The sequence below is a fragment of the Coffea arabica genome, chromosome 4e (genome assembly GCF_036785885.1).
Source record: "Coffea arabica cultivar ET-39 chromosome 4e, Coffea Arabica ET-39 HiFi, whole genome shotgun sequence".
In the NCBI taxonomy this organism is placed as follows: Eukaryota; Viridiplantae; Streptophyta; class Magnoliopsida; order Gentianales; family Rubiaceae; genus Coffea; species Coffea arabica.
The window spans coordinates 5,882,075-5,895,414 of record NC_092317.1 but is presented as its reverse complement, the minus strand read 5'-3'; the positions used below and the strand labels follow the sequence as shown (position 1 = coordinate 5,895,414).

Genomic DNA, 13,340 nt, shown 5'->3' with positions numbered 1-13,340 from the left:
CGTATGTAGGAGGGAGCGAGAGAGAGAGCGGTAAAATTCAACATAATTTGCATTACTAGGAATCCATTTCCACAAAACTGCACAACCCTAATTTAGGTACTGAAGAAGTTACAAAGACAGGTCAGACTACGAAACACATGTACACTTGGCACCTATTTCACTTTAAATTGAAGCTGCTTGGACAGCACACGATAGAATAACCTCTTTCGCCCCCATCTCCACCAAACAGGCACCACTGCCTTTCGTCTCCTTTTTACCTGCTTCCCTGTGAAAAATGCCAAGGACAAGCCATTGAAATGACGGACCAAACATCCACACAAAACACGAGATTGAATACCAGCAAGTCACCGTCTTAGATACACAAATCTGATTCACAACTAGACCTTGTTTCAAAATATATCCCTGCACCAATCTCTGTCATTTAATTATTTCACTGGAGAAAAGAACAGGTATTTTTGCATTAGCAGCATCTCTCTCCCTTTCTCAGTTTTTACTGTTGATCATCTACTAAACGTCTTTTCTTTTGGGTACAAATAGTTTAGCAGAATTAGACGTGTCATCTCTCTATTACTGCTTTTATGCACGTGCACCTTGGATCATTTGGTAGAAGTGTCTTTGTAGCAGGACCAATGGTACCACTATAATATGTAGAAGAGAACCAGGGGGACAACAGATACATTGATATTGATCAAAAAGAAATTGATCAAAAAGAAGACTTCACCCTGTGAAGAGGACACATTGCAAGCCACTGAGATACTAATTCCCTATTCCATGCCCGAATGCTCTAATTATCCACCTTCTCTTATATTGGTTTTAAATTACTTAACATTAGAACCAATGTATCCCAAAAGAAAAGTGCAAGAATACAACCACACATGAAAACAGATCTAAAACCGGAAGGCTGTTCCAAGATCTCAGGCAACAAACACACTAACCTGTGTCCTGAAAAGCATAAATTCCCCATCGTAACTGCAATTTCGAAAAGGTTGACTCTAGTGCAGGCCAATATTTTGTCTGAATTTTTAAAACTTCAAAAATGGTTCGCAACCCAGACTTGGAAGGAACAATATCATCCAAGTTGCACGCTGGACTTTCACCAAGCAAGACCTGCAATGTTTGAAGAAACTAAAGACACTCAAAACAGGAAGCAAGTAACGTATTAGAAAATTTAAGAAAAATATCTGGGAAGAATATTTCCACAGCTGAAGCTGAAAGCTCAATGGTCCAACCATCTTGTTCACCACTATCAGACAAATGAGCTCGCATATAAAATTAAACAAATACAAGCATGAACTACATCTTTTTCTTAGTGTCATTAATAACCTAGATGATAATGATAAATTATTTGCCTGAAAACTGTACATTCAATGCTATTCCAGCATGATGTACCTAGGTGTTAATTTCTCCAACCTGACATGTATCTACAAAGACAACTCCAAACACCCAGTTAAGGTGTAGATGGATTATAACAAAAGTAGAATGTGGGATCATATCCAGCGGCAAAGTTAAAAGCATAACGATTAACTTAGTTGAACCAGTACCAACAATAAGATAATTTACCTTAATAACTGCAGTAGCAGAGCATGATATTGAACGAAGATTATAGCTGTAAAAGTTACAAGTGTTCAAGATCAATCATGACATTCAAATACGTGAAAAAAAAGACACGAACCCATGAACATATAAAAACCAACCCGCCCTCAAGGATAACAAGTAACTTTCCACCAGAAAGAGCAGTCAGCATTTCTGTCATCTGTGCAAAGCCAGCAGGAGTCACCTAAGAAGATGAAACAATACAATCCAGTGAAATGATGAATCTTAGCCTACAGAAGCAATATCCTATCCTTTCTTGGATTCCTCGACTATAATTGCAGCATGTATTATAGTAGCATATGCAAAACCAAAAAGGCAATCAAGCAGCCAAGCTTTTGCACCACCACTCTCAATTAGAGTATTTGGCATAAAAATATTAAACATAAATAAATTATGAATTCTTTCCTTTTCCAGAAATGGTAAAATAAAACTTGTGGAAGGAGGATTTAGTGAAGTATCATAACACAGCAGGAATCTCCATTGAGCTTAGTATAAAGAAAGTGAGAGACAGAAGAACCTTCATCTTTTTGTCTCAATGAAAAAACTTTGCAGCAACATCATATGCCAAATTTCAGCAACTTTTAGCAGGTCAACTAGTACAAGATGTTGAACAACAAACAAAATAAATCCTGATTAAGATGAATGATTCTGAAGCCACCTATTTTTAGGAGAAATGAAACACAGGGGAAGATGGGAAAATGATTAACAAGTTTGAGCTGTCCCAAAAATAGGGGAGGCAATGTAGAGTAGTTTCAGCAAAAGAGTGAAGGTCTCCTATACAACTTGCCTTATTCAACAAAATTTGTCTACAGAGAAAAGCAACCAGTTCAACTAAACTTCAATATCTAAAATATGATACAAAGATCAAAGCTATCAGCTTGAAGCTAATGCACAGAAAGATGATCTCAATTGAAACACTATCACTGTGAGACACTTTTTTTCTTATTTTAAACACCGCCAGTTTCTTATATTCTCAGAGTTTGACTGGCCAGCTTAAATGCATGCTAATTTAGCATATTGGAGTATCCCTGCTATTTTGATGATTCTGAACAGATAAGATTCGGTAGAGAATGGACTAATAGCAAATTTTAATGTGGCCCACCAATCAGCAAATATCTATTGTTGCAGTAGCCAAAAAAAGTAATTGATTATGAAGGGTAAAACAAAACAGATAATTTTGCCAAGAGAATATTTCTTACATCACAACATCCAAGGGGATCACCCCTTGCAGCATCAAATCCTGCAGAAATGATAGTAAAATCTGGGGCAAACTCAGACGCTGCAATAAAGTGTATTTCACGGAATATTAGACGATTTAAGGAAGTTAATAATGGCAAAAAAAATGAATAAAATGTACAACAAGATAAATGTGTGCAAACTGATAAGAAGAGGAAAAGGCACAATTACATCCCAATTGCATAATGTGGCAACAATGAGCCAAACCAAAGAGAAGCCAAGGAAAGAAGTGGAGGCAAAAACAAGTTCAGAAAAACTTTGATTCACAATTCAACATAATCCTAATTGGTATTAGACATCCAAAAACATGGTACAATATATTAACTTCTCTGGACATTTTACTTTTGTACGAGTGTGGTTAATGAAAATAACATATAAACAGATGCTAACTAAAGTGAAATGGTTCCTTGAACCCTTATCAAATCTAAAGAGAAGCTTACTGGAACAAATATCCACCTAATTTATGCTGTAATGGTAAGAACATAGAGACAACTGTCTCAGAAAAGCTGCTAGGCAGTATAATTTCAAGTTTTAATCATCTTGATCAAGAATACCTAGTCCACTAACCAATTGATAAAAAATGCAAACAAAAACTTCTTAAGAGTTACATTAATATGCCATATACGGTCTATTTTAAGGTGAGAGACAAAGAATCAGGTTATCAACCTATAGGAATCACAATATGTTGAAATGCATAAATATAGTCTTTATCGCCAACTCCCCGGCGACTCCAAGGAATATTGACACAATATCCTTCTGCACCCATGGTACCAACCTACAAAAGAGGGTATTTATTTCATACAATTACTGGCAATTCAACAATTACTGCAAATGGAGAATGAGAGACAAAACCAAACACACAGGGAATCAAATACCTCATCAGCAGCTCCAGTGCCAGGATAGAACTTTCCACCCTCGTGTCTATGCAGGGACACATACAAAACCTACATAGAGAGTAAAAGCCTTAGGACCTCAAACACCCATCAAATAAGAAACGAGTAAGCTTCCTTTTAGGCCTCAAACCCATGAAAACCAATTATCAAAACCCAATAAAATAAGGCAACAAGTACAAAATGGAGTAAGATGCCAGATGGAGTCCATAAATGATAATTTTGAAACTTTATCTGGCCTCAACATGAAGCATAAAAAAGTGTAGAATCTCATGTAATCCAAGGAGGACTGACCGATTTGCTCTGATCAAATATCTCTTGAGTGCCATTTCCGTGATGTACATCCTGTGTGATACAAAAGAGAATGAGGGTTCAGTAAATCATAGCAATTGTATTTCCAATTTATGACAGAACTGCAGTAATGACCATTCAAGGCTTATTAATAGTTCAACAGTGCAGTATGAATTCAAATACAACTGCCCTTACCCAGTCAACAATTAAGACCTTCTTAGCTCCTGCAGCTTGGGCTGCTGATGCAGCAATTGCTGCATTATTGTGAAGGCAGAACCCCATTGCCTGTTTCACACCAGCATGATGACCAGGAGGCCGAACCTGCGATCATGAGAGAGATTGAGAGAGACACAGAGAGAGAGAGTGTGTGCTCATAATATTTTCCTGTCAGATTTGTTAAGTTCATAAAACATTCCCAATAAATGCTAGATGTCCTTACCAGAGCAAAACCATTTTTTGCACGCCCTGAGAATATAGTAGAAGCCAGATCAGCACATAAACCTGCTGCTAGTCTGGCAGCACGAGCTGAATGTTCGTTTGCATATGTATCAGGAGTGAAGTAACTGCAAGGTCCAACCCAGTAAAAAGAAAGTAAAAATGCAACACCTTCATAAACCCACTTAGGCTTAATATAGACGTGAACCAGCCCATGGTTGAATGCATACAAGAAAGAAGAGAGAAGTAGATCTGGGAAAGAAGAGAAGAACTTAAAAAAAAAAAAATCAACAAACCTGGCAAGCATACGGCTTGTGAGCTCCACAGCCTCAATGTTCTCTGGAGAGTGGATCTAAAATCTCCAAAAGGGACAAAATTAGCAACTATAATACCGTTAAAGAAAATTTTAAAACAATTAAATGAAAAAAGTTATTATTTCCCTCGCTTTTAATGTTCAAGATTATGCAACTACAGACACAGGCAACTGCTGTTATCAGAATGCCAGTTCATAGGTAACCTTCCACAAAGATTTTAACCAAAGTTCATGGATTGGCCATGACCATCAAATTCCAAATACTTGGCTTGATTCTTCCATGGGCCAAAAAAGAAAAAAAGGGGGGTAAATTCCACATACACCCCCTGTAGTTAACCGATTTTTAAGATACACTCTTGTGGTTTAAAAATGTCCACTTACACCCCTTGTGCTTTGGATTTAAGTCGAAAACAAAATGAAATGGACTCTACTAGTTAAAACTTAACCATACACAATCCTATATTGCAAATGATTACTTGTTTCTAGTAATATCAAACCTCAGTAAGATTTTTCTTTTGAAAATGCACCAAGTGAACATTTCCAATAGTGATAATTTAAAGTGTTTTTTAGATTGCAAACGTTGATTTGGAGGTATTTGTTGCAGAAAAATATTATTAAGTCCTCACATAATCAGAATCAAGTAACCGGTTGCACTATTGGAGTGCGTATGTGAAATTTCCATTAGTGAACTCCATTTCTATAAGTTTTCACCTAAATTCAAAGCACAAGGGTTGTAATTGGACATTTTTGAACCACAAGGGGTGTATCTTATAAACCTTAACCACAGGGGATGTATGAGGAATTTGCCCCAAAGAAAAACCCATGTAATAGCAAAAATGACACAGGGAGTTTGTCTAAATGTATTACCATTAGAAGTTCCTCTCGTGTAATCTCTCTAGCTAAAATTGGATGACATCTTCCAGGAAATATACCTAAAATAATGGAACTTTATTGAGAGAACTAACATGAATTGTAAAATTCAGTACTCCAAATCAGTGAAGATTTGAGCAAATTCCACATTTTCAACAATAAAACATTCAATAATTTGTATTACAAAATTTATGAACCTGCAGTAGCAAGGCTGGCAGCAATAGCCCGAAGACGATCTGGTCTTTCTGGATGCGGATGAGACTTCATTTCAACCTTTCAAATAAAGAAAGAAAGAAACAAACATATATGTCAGACACCGCAAAAAGAGCATACAGTTGGGAGAGAAACTTTACGTCACATCCACTGACATGATCCTTAGACTGGAGAATAAACAAGTTCTTGAAGATTACAAGGTAAGAGGAAAAGGAATGAAAAGGCATAAAGTTATTTTTCAAATTAAAAAAAAAGGCATAAAAATCAAAATGATTGCAAGGTAAATGAACTGTACTTCTGCATGCAGCAGCATCCTCTCATCAAATCCTACTGCAGTGGAGTTGTTTGGAGCAACATTCTGTGAACATGATCCTATATTGACAAGAAATTTGTGAAATTAATGTAACTCTTATGCTAAAACAAGACAATCATCAAATCCTATTAACAAAGTAGGAATGCTATTGCAAGTATTAGTATATGTAGTGAGATAACAAAAACAAGGTCACAAAACCCATATTTGACTCACAAGAACACAAATTATCAAGACAAGGTAATAGAAAATCCTAAACTACTCAGGAGGTTAAGGATAGAAATAAACATCAAGCAGAAGATCCAGAGAATAACCTTTGGAACTTTCAATTAATTCTGATCCGTTTGGATCAAGACTTTGCTCAGGCAAAAACGGAGAGGCATGAAACCCATGCCTAAGAATTCCAGATTCTCTATGTTCTCCACATACCTGCACAGAAAATGCCACGTTGAATCAAAAGCAGAAGCTACTTTGAACCCCAACTTGAGAAAACATTAACACATATACATTTCTCAAAGAAATAGAAATGGGAATAAGGATGAAAACATGTTTAACAATGTTAGCAGCTGAAGCATACATCACAGTGTACGACATCATCAAAGTTAACCATTGTACAGTTGACACAAAACCATTTTAAAACTTCGATGTTCTTCTCCAACGGATCCCAGTCACTATCATCATCATCATCGTCAAAATTATACTCTTTATTATAAATGTCTTCCAAAGTCATATCATTCTGCCTTTTTCCAGTTTTCTGCAGTAGATCACATAAAGAAAAAATTATCAGAAAAACCAGATGAGTTGATTAAGCAAGCAATGAGAACATAAATCGACTTTGAAGAGAACTTGTGAAGGTAGAGTCCCACTGTTTCACATACAGCTATTACATCTAGATGGGAGTTGGAATTGGAAGTAGCTGCTGAATCTCTTGTAGTGACTTCCAAGATGTCCACAGATTCTTCATCTGTATGGGTACGATTAGCACCAAATCCCAAAGAACTAACCTCTCCTAAACTTCCATTCAGGGGTTGACATAAAGTCTTTTCGCTTTGTCTGTGAAGGTTGTTCTCAGCTTCTCCATTTGTTAGATGATGATTAATTTGCAGAGTATCCGAGACCATCTTGTGTTCAGAGTTTATATGGCACTTATCCACCAATAACATTTCTTCACGAGAAGATAGCCATCAGTTAGAGAGATCCAAAAGGCTAAATAAAAAGGCACATAACTAAAAACAATACAAATAAAATGAAGATTGATAAGGGGAAGAGGAAACATCCATATGATCCAATTGAAGCAACCAACTATTGCATACACAAAACAAAAACAAGTGTCTTCTTTTTTTTTCTCCTACGAAACACCCAGATAATACAGAACAAGCCATGTTGAGTAGAGTCCAGAACAAGGTTCCCTCAGTGCTGGGGCTTAGAAAGGTCTAAACTCACATAGCCATAATGTCGACAAAAGAATCTCCTGTCTACATTCCCATGAATCCAAAATCCCCATTAAACACCTTTCTGCTGAACTAAACGACATTGATAACAAGTTCCACAAAGAAAATTAGTCAACGTAAAAAAGCTCTTGAAACTGTACAAGTTGAACCAAATAGAAAGAAATTAACCCCAATTGCATACATTTCAACACTGTAAAAGTTGAAGTTTTCTGGGGAACAATCAACCAAATTTAACCAAAAAAACTGACATCAAAGAGAAAAAACCACCAGTATGTGTACATCATCAAATGTGAAGGATATCAAGATAGAAGTTCTACACTAATTAAATACTAAAATTCAACCCAACTGAATTAAAGCCAATACTTCACAATTTCCTGGCATCAACTCAACGAATCCTTTAGCTGTATGTAATACTTTTGCAACCACACACCCATAAACAGGCTGTTTAGAGTAAAATCACACAGACTAAAAGCAATAATAAAAGACAAGAAGAAGTACACCAACAGAAACAAGGGAAACCAGGACGAAAAAGGATGTCTTTGCAGTTAATAGTATAGTAAAATTTTAGAATATGAAGTTCATTTTCCCAATAATTTCAAAATGTTGTTCTTAGATGACTATTTCTACGCCTGCAAATCTTCAATTTGAAACTGTGGTACCATCCTGTTGATGACAACAGCAATTACAATGTGAATTATCAACCAGTATGGGGTGACCATTGCAATGTGATTGACCTCCATCTGGTCCTGGTCTACAAAGAACCAGGATAAACTTAGAGGAAAAAGTTGGTCTTTCAATTTTACAGCATATGCTATTGGACAAAGAACAAGTCACAAGTTATCATATTCAAAAACTAGACAATAAAGCCTACATGTCCAAAAATCTACTTCATCAAATCCATGAATATACATTGTCCAGAAAAGATCTGTTCTTGACCTTGATTGGGAAGATAAAATCACTGCATCGGAAAGATATTCTATGCTCAACCAAAAGGAGTACTATTTCAAAACTAAGCTTGTGTACATTTCTCCTCCTTGCAACGTGAACTTTTAATCCTTATACCAATTTTACTCCATTGTTTCTACAGATTTACTAGCAATTTTTAAGGCATAAAAATCGAACCTTTAAAAATTAAAAGCTAGATACTTTGACAATCTCAATCCCACTCCTAAAGTAACACCAATAACCAAAGAAAAAAACCGAAATAGACCACAATAACAATCCAAATATCCAATTTAATACCTAAAAATAACGTCCCGACTGTGTGATAAAAAATGTAGATACATATACAAATATGTACGAATAGTAAAAGAAATAAGTAAAAAAATTAAATTTTAAAGGCAAAGAAAAGTTACCTCAGATAGCGAACTGCATGGTTTTGATGGAAGGCAGAGAGCTGAATGAGCTTCTTTAAGTTCTCCTGTCAATGTTAAAATCGCGTCGGCCGGAAGGAGAAGAGCCACGGCGGTGGATGGTGGTCGGGGGGCCGAGCGACGGCCTTGGATTGCAGCGATAGAGGTCGGGTGTGAAAGGTTTTAGGGCTCCTGGGCTCGGGCTACGGGAAAGCCTCATAAAAATGGTAAAAAAAGAAAATTAACTAACTAAATTAACTTTCGAAAAAAAAATTAACTCTTTTGGAGAATGGACTCGCATACTCAAATTACTATGTACATTTTTTTTTACCAATAAATTACTATGTACTTTATCTTACTTAAAATTTCTCACACAAAAGTAAAATTTAAGCTCCAATTGCACCTAATAAAAATTCGTCTAAAACAAATGAAATTGATTTTGAAATGAAGTTCAAATCTTTATCACATGATTAGAATGTTGGGCTTTATGGCAAGCCTCTAAAAAAAGAACAAAAAAATGAAAAATAAATAGAATTTGGGTGCCAATTCTACCACTATCGTCGCCCCTTAGTCTCCCAATTTTCCTATACTTTGTAATTTTACCCACAGGTTGTAGGACTTTCGAGATTTATCCCCTTGTCTTTGCTTTAGGCAATTTCAATTAGGTCCTCAGGATTAGATTAGGTGACTATTAGTTAATAAATTAATACTTCAATTTGTCAAATTAAGTTATAATTTATTTCATTTTCCATTTTTAGAATTGATGTAACTCATATGGAGCATGAGTGCATTTAATTATTCCTTCTTAGAATTGGTGTAACTCATATGGAGTATAGGTGCATTTAATTATCATAAATTTTTCTTATTTTTCTTTCTTTTCTTGTATTTTTACCTTAATTACTTTTTATTATTATGGAGTGTGACCGATAGGTGAAGAGTGTGTTATTCCTTAGCTTTTCCAAACGAAAGTTTTGGAACTAATCATTTTGTTTTATTTTATTTTCATACGTGATGCTTGTTTTTTATGCATTTAGATTTTACTTAAATGCACATCATGTATCTAGAAATAAGTTAACTCATTTTTGTCATTAAAATTAGAAGATCGAAATTAAACTCGCAATTAGTTTTATCGGGTGTAAGAAATGCTTGAGGGTAAAATCTTGATCTTTCCTTCCTCACAAATGTAGATTCCAATCTCATTTATTTGATTTCGAAGAATTTGGCGTTGTGATTCTAATTTGTATTTCAAAAATAAAAAATTACTCTTTTTAAGTAACTTGATACACCTAACTGAATACCGAGTGGCAATTCTAAATTTTTTAAAAACCTTTTTTTTTAAGATTCTAGTGGATCTAAATTCATCGCCTTTGTCAAGTCCTATTGTAGGCTCTTTGACTTTTCTTTTTAAGGCTGTTTGTCAAGTCCCACAAAGTTCTAATTGATAGTTTTTCAACCCCAACCCCTACCCCCATCCGTGACCCCGACCCCCGCGACCCAAACCCTAGCCTCAGCCCTACCTCTACCCCCAGGCATGACCAATGAACCACTTCCAAAATCACTATCTAGTGACCTTGGCCGTGTAGCTTCAACAACGGTCGTCTCGGGAGTAATCTCCACATTTTTTTGCAGTGCAAAGAAAATTGGAACGGCAACTTGATAAGGCAGATGCCCCTGTCACGGCAGGTAAAACCTTCGAACTTGCTGATTTGACTGCAAAATAAACGGACCTGGAGTTTGAACTTGTAAGGTTGGAGGAGAAGGTCGAGTATTGCAACCGTCGATTTGAAGACATCTGGGGCTTGCTTTTTGTAGCCGCCGTCTTCGCTATAGGTGCGTTCATGAACAGCAGCCGACGGGGACCAGATTAGGTACATTCTAAATTGCTTTCACTTGAAACAGTGTTAAGTTTTGAAATGTTAGAAGGACTTGGGTCTTTCTTGGTAGGTAAGTGAGGATTGTAATAGATGAACTGAATGCATCGTGTGGTTGGTTAAGGCTGCAGGTGGGGTGGTTTGGTGGCAAGGAGACCACTGAGGGAGTTTGTGGCGAGGTGGTTATGGAGTCTACTTTTTTTTATGCCTCTGTTCTCCGGTTTGTTTGTTTTTTGATGCCATATTCTCTGGTTTTGTAGGCTTGGAGGCGATCACCTGGGGTGTAGTGTACCATATATTTCAGGTGTAGTTGTGCATATTGCTTTGTTCAATTGTTGTAGATGGCAATGAGTAGTCCTCTTCCTCTGGTCCCCTCTTTCTGATTGGAATATAAGATCTAAATTGTGGGTTTTATTCATTATCCCTTGGCTTTTCCATTTTTCTTGAAGGAACTGATGTTTGATGTCTGCTCATTCTTACTGTAGTGCTAAGTGTCAAAGCTGTTTTGAGGTAGTTGTTTGGTTTGAAAAATCATCTTCTGACCTTTTTTTTTTGTTGATTATCCGTCATTCCTTGAAGTCTCTTTCTGTGTGAAGCTTAAATTTCACATAAATTTTAGTTTTCGTGGAATGACAACTGATTTTGCAAAAGACCATTGGTTTTTGCTTTTCTTATGTTGTTCACCTGGAACCAAAAAAAAATATATGCAAAAAAAATTTAGACAATAACAATATATTATTACCAACCACTAGTTCTTATCTATTTTGGTGTCTATTCTCAAATATCTCTTTAAATAGTTTATTTGCACCCATTTTTGTTTTCAATTTTTAATAGGTATTAACAAATAGAAATTGTTAAATGACGAGTAATGATTTCATTATCAAACTAGATGGAAATGAAGACAATGATAGTGATAAAAATTAAAAAAATTAAGGATAAGAAGTGGAATAGGGATTAAATAAATATTATACTATTATGGTTGTTATGAAAAAAAAGGTGTTCCTGATATATTTTTAACTGCATTTTGTTTTTTTATTTGCAATTATTAGTGATGTTATTCTTATAGAAAGAATTTGATTGATTTTGAACTTTGTGCTGATGAAGTATAGTGGATATTGATATTAGTAGTGATGGATTAGACTATTTTGTATTTAAAAGGTGGCAGGCATGGATTGAAATTTAGAAATATTGATGAATATTGCTTTGTATTAAACAAAATTTGAGATTGTAGGTAAACTTTTAGGTATTTGATGCGGTGTTTGTAATTGATACAGTGGTTTGCACCGAAAAGTTTTAGACAAAAAAGGGACATTAGAACAAATGTAAGTATTTATTTAGTGGTGATTTGGATGTTAATAAGTAAGCAATGGTGATGACAAATAAAAATGAATAAAATGGAGACAATGAACCATTTTTTTCATGCTTAATTTTGTTGTGAATTATAACTCAAGGGCATTATAGGATTTTTGAGAAAAGTCTAGCCTCTTGGGTCTGGAATATTACTTATACAATGAAAATAGGAGAGGTAGGTGTAATTTTTAGAACTTGAGAGGAGTTTTCTACAATTGTCAAAACCTTAGGAGAGGTATGTGAAATTATCCCTTTGATAATTAAATTTGGTTTATCTTGATAAGATATGCAATGTCTAATATACTTTTTTGTTTTAACAATAACAGTTATATAACTATTATACTCTAACCTAATTAGGAGGAGGAGGAGCATGGGAAACCGTGGAGAAAACCACTTGAAAGTGACAGTCACAATTAAGTGACAAGTGTATGGTTGGAGGCAAGAGTTGAACCTACCAAGACTTTAGACCAATAGCCTAACAAGCTGCTAGCCCAGTGTCTAGTATACTTGTGTTTGTAAAATTGCAACAATTACGGCCCATAAAATGAAACTAGGATGGCTAGCACGATTGAATTGCATTGAATTAAAGGCTGGAGAAGTAAAGCCGCCAAGATTTTTTTATGCTTAAGTTTTAAATCAGCTGTTCATATTGTTCAAATAGGCTATTAGAAGCAAAATGAAATTAATAGCTTGCAGCTAAAGACTGATGAGCGAGTAAATTTTTTGAGTCATTTCATTTTGGTTCTCTCCAATAACACGAAAAGTGCTTGTGTTTTATTCTGAAAGCCATTCACTGCTCATTTAAGATTCCTTTACATTGAGAATTTCATTGATCAGCAACGACGGTGCATTCAAAGGAATGTACTCGTTCCAATTACATCAGCAGCTAGCATTAGTGTTGTTACACAATATGTTACCAACAAAATCACCAGCAAGCAAGGAACTCATCCACCGAAATCCCAATTTTGCCTAGTTAAAGGTATCCTTCTCCAGTTTGCAACTACGTCCTTCCAACAGGCAAGAACAGCAGAAACAGGAATGTGCTGAAGTATTACTTTGGCTCTGTATGAATTAAGTGTTTTTTAGCGTATTTTAATATTCTAGTTCATTGTTTCCCTTTTTATCTTAGAAACCATTCCAAAATTAATTTGTTCCATAAACAAGT

General features: G+C 35.5%; 1 protein-coding gene and 1 long non-coding RNA gene across 3 annotated transcripts; one reads left to right on the top strand and one right to left on the bottom strand.

Moving 5' to 3' along the window:
- Positions 1-31: 31 nt before the first annotated feature.
- LOC113742645 (histone deacetylase 15) lies at positions 32-9,159 on the bottom strand. 2 transcript variants are annotated; one of them, XR_011813516.1, is made up of 18 exons: positions 8,958-9,159; positions 7,030-7,316; positions 6,729-6,905; positions 6,466-6,580; positions 6,137-6,213; positions 5,826-5,901; positions 5,626-5,690; positions 4,742-4,797; positions 4,450-4,573; positions 4,206-4,331; positions 4,014-4,064; positions 3,705-3,773; positions 3,496-3,604; positions 2,793-2,872; positions 1,724-1,777; positions 1,561-1,607; positions 936-1,107; positions 32-265 (listed from the first exon to the last, which is right to left on the bottom strand). XR_011813516.1 is itself a non-coding variant. In XM_027270532.2 (18 exons), exons 2-18 carry the CDS (start codon positions 7,312-7,314, stop codon positions 153-155), a joined length of 1,824 nt encoding a protein of 607 aa, XP_027126333.1. In that variant the 5' UTR covers positions 7,315-7,316; positions 8,958-9,159; the 3' UTR covers positions 32-152. The 2 variants fall into 2 exon arrangements, 1 of the variants encoding a protein (XP_027126333.1); XM_027270532.2 differs by having other exon boundaries at positions 1,561-1,606; positions 1,695-1,777.
- Positions 9,160-10,334: 1,175 nt separating this feature from the next.
- On the top strand, positions 10,335-12,922 carry LOC140005971 (uncharacterized). Its single transcript, XR_011813515.1, has 2 exons — positions 10,335-10,822; positions 11,086-12,922. It is a non-coding gene; the product is annotated as an uncharacterized lncRNA (long non-coding RNA).
- The last annotated feature ends 418 nt before the right edge of the window (positions 12,923-13,340 follow it).

Coding starts and splice junctions, on each gene's coding strand:
- LOC113742645 (XM_027270532.2), bottom strand. CDS start 7,314: ATGTTATTGGTGGATAAGTGCCATATAAACTCTGAACACAAGATGGTC. Junction 6,906..7,029: donor CCCATCTAGATGTAATAGCT/GTATGTGAAACA, acceptor GATCTACTGCAG/AAAACTGGAAAAAGGCAGAA. Junction 4,332..4,449: donor CAAAAAATGGTTTTGCTCTG/GTAAGGACATCT, acceptor TCATGATCGCAG/GTTCGGCCTCCTGGTCATCA.